At 31.8% G+C, this 16800-nt stretch overlaps 1 protein-coding gene across 6 annotated transcripts in view; it reads left to right on the forward strand.

The window, feature by feature from the left end:
* The window catches only part of CSMD3 (CUB and Sushi multiple domains 3), a 610641-nt gene that overhangs the window by 475161 nt on the left and 118680 nt on the right, over positions 1–16800 (forward strand). For 3 of the 6 annotated variants that reach the window (XM_027645674.1, XM_027645676.1, XM_027645679.1), the window contains 2 exons: positions 15054–15167; positions 15897–15995. In XM_027645674.1, coding sequence (XP_027501475.1) covers positions 15054–15167; positions 15897–15995 — 213 coding nt within the window. The remainder of the gene's footprint in view (positions 1–15053; positions 15168–15896; positions 15996–16800) is intronic. The other 3 variants (XM_027645678.1, XM_027645673.1, XM_027645675.1) reach the window with 1 other exon arrangement.

The raw sequence follows: 16800 nt of genomic DNA on the forward strand, positions 1-16800 counted from the left end.
AAATGGTTCATTATTAGGCCCTGCTCATACTGTTATAATCCATACTTCTCACTTTTCCTCTTTGTTATATTCCTTTGGATATAAGCTATTGCTCTCTCTCAAGTAAGCTTATCTATATTGACTCAATTATTGGTGTTCACTACTGAGTACACAGATATAATCTTCCAAGAGTCAGGGTTTCTCTCTGATTTATCTTTAGTTATTTTTGTTTAGAAAACAAATAAAAAGGTCTTTGCAATCCTCACTCTGCTTTGTGTTTCTTCCATTTGCACTCCTGACTGCAGAACTGGGTGATTATTCCACACACCTAAATCAGAATCTCTGAGCACTCTGTGTCACTGAAAAAAGGAGTTGTTTGGGTTTTTTTATCCATTTTCTGTTTGTATCCAATTTATATTTATAGTAATTTAAAAAGAAATTTTCTAGTTAAACTTGGGATAGAGCTAAATTGCATCTACTCTGATAAAATGAGTAAATTTCAGGAAAATAGGATTAAATTCTCTAAGGGGAAAAAACCAAACTTGGTATTTTGTGAAGTCATTAAAAGTCTGTCAAAATATGGATACTTGGTGAGAGGAAATTGCTTTGATTTGCCACTTAAGGAAGATGTTGAATTTCTGGTTTTGGGGGCCTGTGTGGAAACCAGTGAAAGGTTTCCTATTGTTTCTGATAGGTTGCACTTAGGGTTTGTCAGTCAGACAGGAGATTGGAAGGGGACCATATCATTTGATGATCACAAAGGATGAATAGCAAAAGGAGGAATGGGAAGAACAGGAAAAGTAGTGTGTATGCATACATATGGGTACATATACATATAGGTTGTGAAAGGGTAAAGCAATGCTCAGCTAAAGAAACTTGTCTAACTCTGATTATATGAGTGTTGCATGAGAAGAAAAAGGCAAACACAAACTTTGTTATTGACATGGGGTGAGACCTACCCAAGAGCACTGCTGTGATAAGGCACCTGTACAAAAACTGTCCAGATTTTATAAATATGTTTGAGATTGTGTCATTGAGTAATGTGGTTCTCTTGTTGTGACTATCACACCTGAAATTCCATTCTAACAGTGTACTTATTAAATGTACCATTGAATGGACTACTCTGCTTTTTGTTTTAATATCCAAAGTCTGCACAGACCTGTCATTTTAATATATGTGTAATGGTAAACACCCACTTGCACTGTCAATCAAAAATAAGTATCTAAAAATTCTGAGTTTTGTGAGGTTTCTCATGATTGAATCACCAGAGAAACTGTCTATACTTTCAGCAGCAACATCAAGAGAATAATAAAATCCTCAGCATATTATATATACACTGTTAAGACTTATTAAAAGTATTGAGTAAATTTTGTAAGATGACATTGGTGGTTATTTTGTATAACTGCTGTTGATCAATGTCTGGTAATGTACAGGAAACAGTTCTTTAAGAAAAAGGTCAAGTCTTCATTTTTTATGTCATGTCCAAGTAAATGTTTAATTTTAAATTTATTTTTAAGATAAGATCAAAGTTCACAGTTAAGTCCTTAAATAAGTTTAATATACCTCCAACATAAGCTAGCATATTTTTATTTACAATCTTATACTACTGGTCCATTTTTCTCTTCTTTTTCGTAGAAACACAGAATCATTTAGTTTGGAAAATACCCTCTAACAACACTGAGTCCAACCATTAACCTAACACTGCCAAATCCACCACTAGACTAAGTTCTTAAGTGCCACATCTGCACCTCTTATAAATACCTCCAGAGATGACCATTCCACCACTTCCCTGGACAGCCTGTTTCAATGCTTAACAACCCTTTCAGTGAAGAAATTATTCCTAATGTTCAATCTAAACGTCCCCTGGCACAACTTGAGGTCGTTACCTCTTGTTCTGTCAGCTGTTGACCATCACTCCCAGGTCCTTTTTTTCTGGGCAGCTTTCCAGCCCTTCTTCCCAAGCCTGTAGTGCTGCCTGGGGTGTGGAAGAGGAACGCAAGTGTCTTGTATTACTGTAGTATGGCTTTTCTTTTCTTTGTTTCTCTTTCCTTTTTTCTTTTGTGGTAATGGTCTTTCACTTGCAAAGTTGTTTCTCAAAGATAGTCTCATAGTTCTGATTTTTACAAGTACTTAACTTTTCTGTTTGGTCTTATTTATTAATTTAGTTATTGATAAAATAAAAATATTGTTAACATTGTAAATAAGTCCAAATCTGTGCTTTAAAAAGTGTGACAAATCAATTTTCTTGCAATTTCAATGTTCATGCCTAAAGTTTTCCATCGCATCTGTCACTACATTCTGAATATGTTGCAGATATACATTACTACGGTTATCAGATGTTTTATATGCTTGCAGTTGGACTTTTGCAAGCTCAAAATATTCCTTTTGGTTTGGTTTTGTTTCTTTTTTGACGAGGGGAAGGTGTGGGGGAGGAATGTGTAGGTGCAACCTGACATTACATCATAATGTCAGTGAGATTTTCGATTTCATTTCTCTGGTATTTTCATTTCCTGTCTGACTGTCCAAAGCCACATCTCTGAAGTCTCAGCTCATGTTAAGATTTAGCATCTTTCTGTTGTAACCAAGGAGAATAAAATTTCTTTGATCTCACAGGTGAAGGAGTTATCTAAATTTTTAGCATTTATTGATTTTGATGGTAGTTTAAAAGATCAGACTCTGAACCGAAACAGGAAGTACCCTTAACACTTGGTGCGATGGTAGTAGTGAATCTCAAAGATGTAAGTCACTTAAGTTTGGTTCACAGTTAAAGCAGTTTTATGAATTTTAATAATCAGTATATGTTCTCGCACTGAAATTTGTGGTAAAATCCTCAGCTGAAGGACAAGGTATTTGATTATTTTGAGTGTAGATGAAGACCATTTCCACTAGACACTCAGGATTGTAAACCATTATCACTCATACCACTTTGATAAATGCAGAGTAATAAAAATGAATTAAAAGAAAGTAATGAATTTCTACAACTTGTAATATTATTAAAATTATTTCTTATAATTTTATTTATTTATTATTTTATTATTATTTGTTATTTATGTGTTGTTTATTAAATTATTTATTATAATTTATTAATTATAACAATGAAGATAATATAATTTCAATAATAAACCCCTCAGTAATAACATTATTGTAATTTCAATAATAAAGACCTCACTATTACATTCTCATCATATTTAAAATGCATTTTTCATCACTTCTGTGTTGTTGCTCTGCTAAAATAATGTGACAAGCTGATTGTTATTTAAGATTTATTTTCTCCACAAACAAAAAAGTTTCTTATTTTGCTCTTGAAACATTTCCTATATTTAGAGTTAACATTTCAGTTATAAACTCGGGCAGACTTACAACACATTTGTTGCCAAACTGGTAACTGATAAGTGGCTACATAGGAATCATATTGATGAAGTCATGTTTCTCCTGTTTACTGGTATCAAATGGTTGGAATATTTTCACTTTTTCCTTCCACAGTTTTTCTTTCTATACCTTTTAATAATTTTGATAATGAGGGATTGTTTTCATGTTTTTAATATTCCACTGGGAGTTCTTTTCAGTTTGTCTACTAATGAAAAGAAAAAAATAATTACTCAAATATTAATTTCATCCACATGATTCCATAAACTGAAGTGATAATTTGTTTCAGATGAATGAACAGGTTAATCATCTGATCTAAACAATAACATTTACTAGTTGGATCATAAAAGATAATTATTATACACAGAAAGTTGTTGTACTTTTAATTAGTAGCTCTAAATTATCTGAGAGGTGATTGAAGAAACAGAGCTTTTTCAAAGTGACTTTGTCATTAAATCTAGAACCCTAAATACATAATAATAAGATGACTTGAATTAAACCTGGTTTCTCATTAAGGTTTTTTTTCTTATTTGTGGATTAATATTCTTCTATTATTGTATTGTTCTTGTTCTTCTTACTATTACTCCAAATTTTAAAGTGTTCATTCCTTCTATTGTGTGTATTACTTAAGAGGTTAGTGTCCCTGTGGTCCCTACATAAGTATTAGAGAGAGACTTAACCACAAATTTATTAACAGAAGACCAACCTTCAAATTTGGGCACCTTATTTAAATACCTCTTTATCTTATTTCATGTTCCTTTACTACATTTTTTTTGGTTATAATTTTCTTGAGTTAAAAAACCAAGTTTTACCAGAACTGTAATGAAGAGATTTGTAGAATACAACTAATTCTAACTTCGTGTTATTTTTGTCTTTTTAAATAATAGCTTTATTAATGATTTTGGGATATGTTATCACAAAAGACAACAATAAAAATAACTTTTCTTGATCTGTTATCTCTTTGAATATTCCTTCTGTTATATATAGGCTACTGTTAAGATATTCAGGAAAATAAAAATTTGCAAGTGTGTTACATTCTTCTTCAGCTCAGAGACTGTATAGAAAATTAGCAGTAAACAAAATTCAGATGTTTTAACAGTATACTCCTCTTTCTTTTAATAAAAAATCTTACTTAGATAGTCAGATGATATGAAAGTGTCATTCAGATTTGTTTTCCAAAAGCATATAAGCAATTGTATAAGAAAGCAACACAACAGAATTAGAAAATGCTGACTGTGTTCAAGATTAGTGAGATCTTCACCTTTCAAAGATGCATCCACTGTTCAGAACACTCTTGTAGTATCAGGACAATGGCCTCCTATTTACTCTTTGCCTCTTCCAAAGTCGTCCACTCACTTTTCTCAAACAAATTGGACAAAAGTGACCACAAATCATACAATGTAAACAACTGGTCTCAGAATGTTATTATCTGGGTAGTAGGTTTTTTCAGCGTAAAGTGTCAGTTGTTAGCTGTACAGCCTTGGACTCTTTGTTCTTGAATCCTGTTCACAGACTATTTTACAGGAGACTAAAAAAAATAAATTAGTAAGTTACAATTACTGACCCCTAGAGAGAAGCATGTCACCTCATTGTCTTTTCCCTTTCAGAGTATTCTGAGTACTTGCACATCTTAACAGTAATGTCTTTTATTTAGAAGAAGAAAGATAATAAAATTTTATAATGTAACATTTTGTATAAATATTGATTTTATTTTTCTTGGTTTCTGCAGTTATGAATAGTACTTTATAGTTTCATCCATCTATTAGATATTAACCTGAATAAGAGCGAGATAATTAAAAATTTTCTCATGCTTAAATATTGTTTCTAATATAAAAAAAACCCTAGACAAAACTATTTATTGCTTTGATTTTTAAATTTAGCAGTGTGTCATGTTCATAATGTATTTGCTAGTTATTTTGTGACCATTATACCACCAAAGATAATTGTATTAACTTTTTTTTTAAATGATAAATTTTAAAAATTAAAATTAAAAAACCAATAAATTAAAAAGATTTGTATTTAACATGAGGACTTGTTCTAATCTCATTTCATCAATTCTTAACTTTAATTTTCACAATAAGGCCACTTAAGTATTAGACTAATATTATCAGCACCCTACTAAAAGTGGTAAATTCTATACTCAGTGATAAAACTGAGTCTACTACACTTTTCCTCAACTGTATTATTATAAATTCCTCGTAACAATTAAAAAAATAAATAGATATCAGAAAAATACAATAATGTTAACAAAGAGCTTTACAGCATGAGTGTCAGTTGTTGATAACAGTTTAGCTAACAGACAAATTAGAGAATAGCTTTCTTTGGCCAAATATCATGTTGAAGCAGTCCTAGTCTAAATGAAGAAGTGCCTCCCTTGATGTACCTGTTTATGAAGGTGGCTGAAGACTCTTCAGCACTGTTGGTAAATCCATTCCACTATTTTTGTCTATGTGATTGCCCCACTTCCATCAGTGATTCTGAGTCTGTACATGTGTCTGTATTTGTAGATAATCATGTAGTCTCTTACTTATCAAGGAATCATAGAGTCATGAAATGATTTGGGAAGGAAAAGAGCTTTAAAGTTCAGAGGATGTGAGACTTTAGATTAAACGACTTCTCTATCTCTCTGTTTATTCATTTGTAAGACAGAATAATATCATTAACCTCAAAGAAACGCTATGAAAATTGATCGGAGTAGCACTTAAACAGTCAAGTACATAAAGGTACTTTGTAAACCTGAAGTAAAATGCAAATCCTATGCTTTATGTTACACCAGGAATATGCATGAAACCCAGAAATGAGCACTGAGAAGCTCTTTACAGTCCCACACATCCCCTTTTAAGTATTACCGTTTTCTTGCAACTGACGTACCATTGAGTTGTTACCCATGATGTGTCATAGTGTGATGCAGGGTTTCCATGCTAATAAAAATTAAATGGAGATGGGAGATACACTTTTCTATCATTTGGTAAAATTTAATGCAATTTACTAAGGTAGAAAAATTGCTATGCTCTTTAAAATCTTATCTTTAATTTAAATAATAAAAAATGGAATTAATGATACTTTCAAAAATTTATTTTCTCACCTACTGTATTGCTCATTGATGGACTTTCAGAGAACTGAACACATAACTTTGTCCCCCTTGCTATTCCCCTCAGAGCAGATTTGAAGACAGGAGCTTAAACAGAAAGCTCTGCAAAACAGTTAATTTCAAATTAGCAGCTAGGGACAACTTTTATTTAAAGTTTCACAGTTCTAATAAACTGTCAGCTAATAGTTCTGAAGCATATGAAATCATCTCATCTACCTGCAGTGAAAGATAATTTCTTGCTAAAAGAAAAGTGATTGAAAGAGATTCAACCTTCTGACTGAGAAAACAGTTCAGTGTAATTATATGTATTCTAGGTAATATATTTTAATGTCTTTGATCAGGTATCCATTTTTAATGTTTATAAATTGCCAGTTACTAAGATCAAAGCCTTCTGCATTTTGTAATACCATTTGAGAAAATTAAACCTGTCAATAGCATAATCAAATATGAAATGATGTTATGCTATATCTGCAACATATGTGATTGTAGTGTGCGTATATAATGAGTTAATATAAAGTGGAGCATAAACATCTTTGATTCTATTCTTTTTGGTTGAGTGCATACTCCTTTCTGCTTCAATAAAATAATGTACTATGCTATGTATAATAGAATTGAAATAATTTCACATTTTGAAACTCGATACCTTTATAAAATAATATTTCTTTAAAAAAATACTTATAGATACCTACATTAGAAACCACTGTTTGAAATTAGTATCACAGCTGAAGTCTGAATAAATCAGTATTCATATTAAAATCATGAAGAATGAAGATTTAGTCAGGTGCATAATGGTTAAAATTTAGACCTAAACAAATGATGAATTTATAGAGGGAAAAGAATTCGGGCAGTAAAGGTACTGAACGATGGAATACTTTGCCTAAATAGAGACTAGAGTTCCATCATTTAAGGTATTTAAATCAAGACTTTCCAGTCTTCATAAACACAAATTCTGAATCCATAGACCGAGACCATAAAAATCATCATAATACCAAGTCAGAAAACAAGTGTCTGCCCAACAGTGTCCTACCAGCAGCAATAAATGTGTCAATCCAGGTAAAATACAATCTTAGGACAATGCTTACTGATGGGTCTCAGAACTACTTTCTCAGTCTCCACTGATCTGTGACTGAAGGAGTTTTTGATCTGTATGTAATACCTTTGGTTTTAGTACTCCATGGGTTCTTCAATTAATTTACAAAATTGCTTTTTCAGTCCATTTAAGTTTAGCATTTATGACATCCTGTAGCAAGCACAGTCACTCTGCAAGAATGTTTTGTATAAAGAAGTGTTCCCAGTTTAAAATGTGCTGTTGTCTTTTCACTTGATAGTCTTCAGTTTTTATACTTGAAAGGACTGTAAAAATAATTCTCTATTCAGTTTCTCCATACATCTCATGATTTTATAGATTCCTATCATAATCTTATTTTCAGAATGAAGAATTGAAGTCTACTCATGATGCAAAACAGACCATTACATAATTGTTATTATCCTCTATGTATTATTTCTCTATGTATTTTCTGATTTCACTCATGTTTTTACAGAGGGTAGACCAAAATGTCTAGTCCTCTGAACCATGGATATTTATGTTTGTCTTATAATTGCTTGTTGTTTTCTTTTCTTTTCTTGATAATGGTTGTATTTTATTCCCTTTCTGTCACTACTGACCACTGAACTGATGTTTCACAGGAATTACTTGTTATAACCTCAAGATGTCAGTCCTAGGTGGTTAATAGCTAATTCAAAACCCATCATTGTGAAGATAAAGTGGGTCTATTTTTTCCTCATTTGCAGTACTGTACAATAAATTTCATATAATATTTAACCACTAATCATTCATTACTATAATGTCTTTCTGTAACTTTTCAGTTCTTTCTTTTATATATTTGATAACTTAATACCATCAAAATATTTTGTAACTGTTACTAGCATTTTTTTAAATAATTTAAGAATAATTGAAAATCACAATTTCTGACACATATCCATGAGTAGGTCTCTGCATGAAGAAAACTATTAATGACTACTGTTTTTCCCCTAGATTTCCTAAACCACGTACTTTTATTTTCTTTTAAATATGATTTGCTAAAGCACTTTTTAGAAATTGTGGAATTATATTCTTTTAATAGTTAGTGTATGTATTATTTCCTTAATATAAAAAATCTAACTTGTGTCCTAAATGATTATATAGAAATGTCATATAATGTAACTCCGTGTAAATAGAAAATAAAAGATTTCTAACTGATAGCAAATCATAGTGATTTTGGCCAAAATACTTGGAAAGGTAAACCCATGCTAGATAAGGACCTGATCAGTAATCTTGCAGGGTCGCTTTGTATGAGTAGCAATAATTTATCCGATGTCATAGACAGCTAAACCCTGCAGCTTTGCCTACTGGCTTGGTAAAACAACCTCAGAAAACACAGTCTGTGAAATGTAGATATGACATGGAATTCTCTCATTCTTCTTTTAGTTAGGATTATAGCATTAATCACTGATGAATCTGGGAGGCATTATCATAAATTTGTGTTGTGTTATATACCAGAAAAATACCTAATTAAAAAAACACTACTAGTCACCAAAAACTGCTGTTAAGAAAGATTACACGTAGGACTGAAATAAAACAGGAAAATGTCTGCACATCTATTCATTAAAGTGTTTCTGTAGGATTTTTTGAAACTAGTGTACTTTTACATCATACAATATGTTGCCTAGCTTATCAGTAGGCCTCTCTGTGCAACTTTTATTCAGATTAAATTTCTAGTTCTCACTCTCGTCAATGATCTGGGTCCCTTAACTCACTCTCAGTCCATTAAATAGAAGATAAATATTGCCTATAGCTATCTATATTTTTTGTCAAACTGTCCTACTTCAGCTGTAGTATCACTTCAACCCCCTTTCCCTGGTTTAGAAATACAGTGGCAATATATGAGAGGAAAAGATACATATTTCATGCATAACTTTGAGACTGACATTCTTTCAAAAATAAAAAAAAAATTACAAAAGTAAATCTTAAGCAAATGTCACAGGAACAGAGGCATTTTTTTTCTTTAAATATGGTGTTACAATCTAAATGGAAAAAAAGATACACCATAAAGAATTCAAAATCTTGCCATCACACCACATTTATTAGAAAAAAATATAATCTTCATCATATAGGTAGTAGTGTCACATTTTTTTCTTTTTAGTGTATAAGCTTGTATCTTGGTTTTTAATTTATTTTTCTTCTGTACTCTTTGCTAGCTTTCACAAGTGTTCTCTTTTCCCTCTTTTGATCATATTATTATTCTGTCTGTAGTTCAGTAGCTATAGAAAATGTATATAAGTATGTATTTATGTGTATTATATGTATGTATGTGTGTTCCTTTTACCTTTTGACCACTTTAGTATCTTTTCATTTTCAGTTTTATCATTTTTTTCTCCTTATTTTTATATCTGATTAGTTTTTGTAACATTAATATATCAACTCCATTAATTTTCGTTGCTCAGTCACTCAGCACTTCTCTATCCTTACTCCTGTCAGTAAAATACCCATTCTAATGCTTTACACACAAACCCAGCACTAGCCTTATTTTGACATCTAGTCTGCAGTGCACTCAAGAGAGTTATACTGCTAGAATTAATTTTTACTTCTTCCAAGTTCAGGAACACTAGGCAACTGTTATATTCTGTTATTTGCTTTGAAATGGAATGAGATTTACCCAACAGAATACTATCAGCAGGACTCTACTTTGTATTCATAAACAATTAATATTTTTCCTGTTACAGCATATACTAAAAACTGTCAGCCATTACAGAGAAATCTAACGGATATCACTAAAGATTACTGTTACAGACACGGAGTAAACTGAATGTATTAACAGTAACTGGCAGACAACCAAATGTTTGAAAGTGTAACAGGAGAAACATGCAAAGAAATGACACCTCTGCTGCTATTTTCATTTAGAAACTAAATTATGAGAGTAACATTGCTAACTCAGACATACTCAGTGTTATGTCAAACTGAAGTGTTCCACTGAATAGTACAAAATCTGATCAGATCTTCCAATTCTTTTATGCGAGATGGTCAAAATTTATTGACATTTCCTCACCAATAGCAATATTCCCATGTATGGATTCTGTAAGATCATCTCTTTAGGATGTCATCTTTCAGTATTTTCCTTCAAAAACCTTCTCAGGGATTACTGAACAATTTATCTTCAAAAAGTCCAACATATATTCAAATTATCATGCAGTCTAACTGGTCATTTTTCTCAGGCAGAAGGGGGTGAATATAAGTTTATTTGGTGTCTACGTGAATATAATTTAATTTTAAAATATTGAGTCAGTCCGTCATTTGAATTGCTAGTTCAATACACCACAGTGTATTGAAGTTCATCCTAAACACAAAATAAAACTTCATACGTTTTTTCTTATCTACTGCTTGTTATGAAGCTAAATACTTAAATACTCTGCAAGAAAGCTGGTCAAAAGTGATTGCCATCATACTAGTGTAGTCAAATCTTAATAAAGGTGTCTAATTTTATGAAGAATTCGTGTCTATCTTATGAGAATAGGCACAAGAGTTTCTCCTATCTGGTGATAATTTGATTAATGACATCAATATGATCAGCCATAAAGACTTGCTGAGTCTTTCTCATTGAGAGAGAACATCACACAGCAGTTTCCTGCTTCCTGTAGTTTTGCCTGAATCCTGCTTATTTAAAGCATAGATTTTCTCCATTGTTGTTTTTCATTTAGCTGACTGACCATGATCCACCACTTAAAACAGTGAATGTGGTCTCGAGACTTGGGAGTTAAGATGCGTGGGAAATTTTCTTCTTTCTTAGTGTGCATTTCTTCTTTCTTAGTGTGTACTTGTTATCACCATAGAGACCATTTCTCTAATGAGAGATTTCACTTTCCCTGGTTTTTAAAGAAGGGCATAGCTTCTCAAAAATATGGATTTTTTTCCTCTTTTTTTTCTCAAAAAAAGAATTAAATATGGTATTCTAATTCCTTTATAGGACTTCATAGAAAAAAAAAATCACAGCTAAATCATAAGCAAAGAGAGGGTATCATCAGTGGAGCTGATGGAGCTATCAGTAGAGGCAGATGCTGGGGTTTTTTTTACTGTGAAATAAAGTTTTCATGCTGTTGTGAACAAAACTCTCATTTGTAAAGGTTATTTATATTGATGACAGAAATTATGTTTGAAACTGTGAGAAGTTAGCTTCCGCAGAGTAACCTCAAATTCTGAGGAAGTCCTTTAGCTCTATAATTAGACCTATGTGTATATCACAGCTGTTAGACACTTGAACACCTTTACTTTTTATTCACGGTTAGAAGAAAACTATTTTAGACATAGTAGAAAAGACTTATTAATATAAATGTCATTATAAATGCTGATTCAGCCTTGAAACAAATATCGGGAGCTTTACCAGGAGGGCTTGTACAAAATGCATATTTCAGTTTATGTAATAACAATGTTTAATCCGTGTTAGTTCTTCTGGTGTATTATCTTAAAGGCAAGTGAATTACATCAGTAATGTACTTGATTTTACGCTAGAGCTTTCTGAGTTCAATAAATGATTAGGCATACGAAATATCCCTAAAAACAGGAACCTAAAGGTGAAGAATTATATTATGACCGAATTCTGTTGATATCCATGTAAATTCAGAGTATTTCTTTAGAAACAATAGCTGGCCTAATATATAAAATAAATATATTTTACCCAGGTATATATTACTTGATCAGTACCAGTGTTAATGAGGATTATATTCTATCTGTAAAGATTTGAATTTTGAGTTGAATTTAATTACTTACTGGGTCAGAAGTGAGAGGAATTCAGGGACCTCTTTTGGAAGAATCTGACTATATAAGGCCCTGAAAAGATGAGAAGTCCCGGAAATACAGTTAATTTTCAGGGATCACCACTTTAGGATCATGAATGGTCTATCCCAATGATCAGGATATCAAGCAAAGGTGGGCAAAGTAGCAAAAAAAAGAAAAAAATCATAGGTGAACAAAAAAAAGAAAAAGTGTTTAAGAGGTACCTCTGTACCTGGGAAAGTGATAGAGCAAATAGTCCTGGTCACCTTCTCCAAATATTGGAGATGGTCAAGATGATTGAAAGTAGTCACCAGGTTTAGACTGGATGTTAGAAAGAGGTTCTTCACCCAGAGGGTGGTTGGGTGCTGAAACAGGCTTCCAGGGAAGTGGTCACAGCACCAAACCTGACAGAGTTCAAGAGGTGCTTGAACAATAGTCTTGGGTGCATGGTGTGACTCTTGAGGATAGTCCTGTGCCAGGCCAGGAGTTGGACCCAATGATCCTTGTGCGTCCCTCCCAACTCAGCACATTCTGTGATTCTGTAATAATCAGAATTTCTCTTGTGATGTAATCTGAGCTAGTCAGGTGTTGGTCACTATACATTACGATATTCCGCAGTATTAATTAATACACTCAGTATCCTGGTACAGAAAGAGGAAGGAACAGAATCTAAATTCTGTCTCCCCTACTGGCTAGGCTGTATTCCTGCTTGACTTGAAGCAGCAGCTTGATTCACTTAAACTTATATTGATCATAAAACTGTGGGCTCAAAAACCCTTACTTGAGCTTTCGGTTGTTTCATATTAAACACATCCTGCCACTAGGTCCTATTTGTCAGTTCTTTTGATGTCTCAGCCACACTAATCATCTCAAATTTCTTCTTCAAGAAATGCACAACTGATACTGAAAAACAGTTACCACAGTTTTAAGTAACGTGTTAATTCACTTTCTTCATTGTTATACTTTTAGATATTAAAAGCTGCAAGGCAAAGCTGGAAGCAAAAACAGTCTTGAAATACTTATCAAACATAGAAAGCCTTTGAATTTGACTCACTATGTGGTATAATTGCCATGTAAATATTTTATAATAATTCATTAAAATACAAATATAACTTATCAATTCTATTTTTACAGTTTTCCCAGGATACAACCCTTGATAACAGTTACACGTGCTTGTTATGTGTACCTCAGCACTTGCCTGAATTTTCTGTACATAGTTTGAAACTTAATTCAAAATGGGAAACAACAATGGAAGTCTCAAGGAACTTTACTTGGTTCAATGGCAAAATGGAATTCATTGAGTACAAAAATAAGATTTGATAAAAGTAAAAATCTGAGAGAAATGCTTGGCTGGATTAAAAATTTTGTTAGTTGTCTTTAGCAACACCAAGGAGAAGACTTGAATCCAGTTAAATATTATTTTGAAAACAAGCAGAGCTATTAAAAACATCAATTATTAATTTTCTGGAGATTGGAGAAAAAATAAGGAATATAATTTGACATCTCACTTTCGGTTCCTGTTAAAAATGCACAAAAATCTTCCAAAGTGTCTCAGAAACACTTCTGTTGGAATGTTTTACAAATATAACGTCCAGTCTTTTTCTTCAAAAAGAGGTTTTCTTGGTTTTCTTTTAAAAATTGAAAAGAATATGTAATAAGATGATGAGTTAGGAAATTGGAACTACCTTTTTAAAGAAATTAGTGGAAAAAAAAAACAAAATGAAAAGTCAGCAATTTGAAAGCAATGCAGTTTTAATATACTGTTTTTAAAGGTTTAAGGGTGTATAAATTGAAAGTATTGTAATTGATAGCTTCATCTTTTATAATTAAATATACCAGATGAAGACATTGTAGAAGTTTCGGCAAACAAATATAATCTAGTAGCAAGGCATTGAAATATTTATCCCAAAATGTCTAACCTGGATAATGAACGAAAACTGATTTTTTATAGGTGTTCCTGTACCTAAACTATCTCATTACTTCCACCTTTAGACATGTATAGTCCTTAAAAAATTTTCCCCTCCATTGCCAGTGATGTAGATATAAATGTTCTCGAGGTACTGGGGTCAGAACTAACCCAAGCAATTCTTTGTCTTTTCACTGTTTACTTATATTGAAAGTGAAAACACCTGTGATGTGAATGTGCTGCACAAACCTTTGAACTTAAGTGCAAAAATAAATCTTGAATCGAGCTGGTTTATTACTGTGACTTTAAAAATAGTATTATTTGTCATTCAATAGATATGTTCTGAAAAGTGTTTGCTACCTTGAATCAATTACTCATTTATTTCACAAAGGTAAAAATGCATTGAATGTTAATATTCTTAAGAAAAATTAAACTTTCTAGGATAAGTAAAAATTACATAGGCTTATCAACAAAGTAATTAAAAAAGAACAATATATAATAGTATGCCTGGATTATAAAGAACATTGCACTGAGAATTTAGATGTGTTGGATGGGGGAAAGCACAGAATGTGAAGGTATATTCAACAGAAGCAAAATCATTTTGTTCCCTTATTATTAGAATCTTTTAACAATTATATGTACATGTATGACTTGTGTACCTCCATTGTCTCTTTTATATATGGTTTTATCCTTTTACTGCTGTAATGGTATGGAAAATAACTAATATTCAGCACAAGTACTGCTGATTTAAAAATTTTTAAAACAATATATTAATGTATATTTTGGTCTCTTCTTTTTTTTTTTCCCCTTTCTCAATCTGTTCCCTGTGTTTGGCTTTGATTTTGGTTTTGGTTTTTCCCTTGGCTACTGGTGCCTCTTGCTTCTTTTCCTTTCTATTTGGTCAGTTGTTTTTGGCCAGTTTGTGTTTTTCCAGACATCACTCCATGATGTGGTTGAAGTATATGATGGCCCAACTCTACAGTCATCTTTGTTATCCTCTCTCTCAGGATCTCATTCAGGTATCCTTTAATAGAACTGTCATTAAAGTGGGGTTTTGTTGTTTATTTTTTTGTTTACTTGTTTGGGTTTTTTTAACCTAGAAAGATATGTATTCAAAAAAAAGAAAAATATACTTGTTGTATTTGCTTAGATTCAACTCAAGCAAATATATGAAATCCAGATGTTGAACTAAAAGCCTAAACCCTATAATAAAATGAATTACAATTATTTATTTTTTTTTTTACATTTTTTTCTCTCGTATTAGCTATTTAGCTATTACTGTGGATATTTGGGATTTGCTACTCTGTGCCTTTATGGCTTTTATCTAATGAGTAGTTTGAAATGGATATTAGATATTTTAAAGGAAAAGTAGTGGTTATTTGTAGTAAAATAAAATCATATAGATTAATTGCATATTAAGACAATTAAGAGAACTAGGGGGTTGTTTTTTGAATTTTGGGTTGTTTGCTTTTTTTTATTTGGTTGGGATTTTGTATGTTTGGTTGGTTTTGGTAAAGAAAAAAACAACAACTATTCCTAGTAACTGAGAGGAGTTTTAGCCTCTTCTTTTCTAAAATGACGTAATACTGTCAACATAAAGTGTTGAAAAAGTATATATCTTGCAAAGTTTACTGAGGCAGAACAGGGTTTGAGGAGTATTATTTCTAGCTGCAAAGAAGTTGACAGGTATTTTGAAGTCATCTTTAGTAAAAAGTGGTTATAATAACTTTATATTTGCTTTGTTTGAGTAGGTGAATCCCTTCCACTGAGCTCAGGGAACCAGATCACAGTTAGGTTTACTTCAGTTGGACCAATAACAGCTAAAGGATTTCATTTTGTTTATCAAGGTGAGACAACCTAGAAAAATGTGTACATTTATTCTGTTCATTATCATTCATTTGTAAATCATCAGAGAGAAACAGACTGAGAATGCAGAGGGAAGCAATAGCTTATTAACAGTATATCATTGTATAATCTACATATATTATATTCTAATATATTCTACGTATTTTTATATTACAAAACATGTATTTCTACATGTTTTTTTCTACTTAATAAGCATAAGAGTAGTTCCAAATTTAAGAAGGCACATACAAAGCTGCTGTTTCTGTTTCCTAATCTGATTGACAAATTTTAGATCCATCTGGGTGTTCAAACTGGTTTATCTCTCGATTTAAATGTGAATAGCTGTAAATATTATTACCTGTGGGTTAAAAGTGATCTTACTCTTATTAGGATACTTTTCTTGATTTACATTATTTGCCTTTTTATAGGTCAAATACAGAAATTGTTATATCTTAATACTTGCAACTCCATTCTTTCATTACATTTAGATCCTGATCTGACACTCAGAATACACATTTAGAAATTCACATGTATTAATATAAATATCTATCTCATTCAAAATGTTATTTTGAAACCCTGTATTAGCTGAGTTTTTCTTGGTAATATTTCTTATCCGTGTCATTTTAGAAAGGTTTTGGTGTGGATATTATACATTACTTCTAATCTTGGTAAGGATATCTGTGCTATGCTCTTCTAAATAGTAAATCAGACATCAAAAGTATACAATCTCTATTGTGAAGATTCATTTGGGGATTATGAAAAAGTTCTTAACTAGGAAATAATTAAATATTTCTTCTAGTAGTTTTG

This window comes from Corapipo altera, unplaced genomic scaffold, assembly GCF_003945725.1.
Source record: "Corapipo altera isolate COAL_440 unplaced genomic scaffold, ASM394572v1 51, whole genome shotgun sequence".
Taxonomy (NCBI): Eukaryota; Metazoa; Chordata; class Aves; order Passeriformes; family Pipridae; genus Corapipo; species Corapipo altera.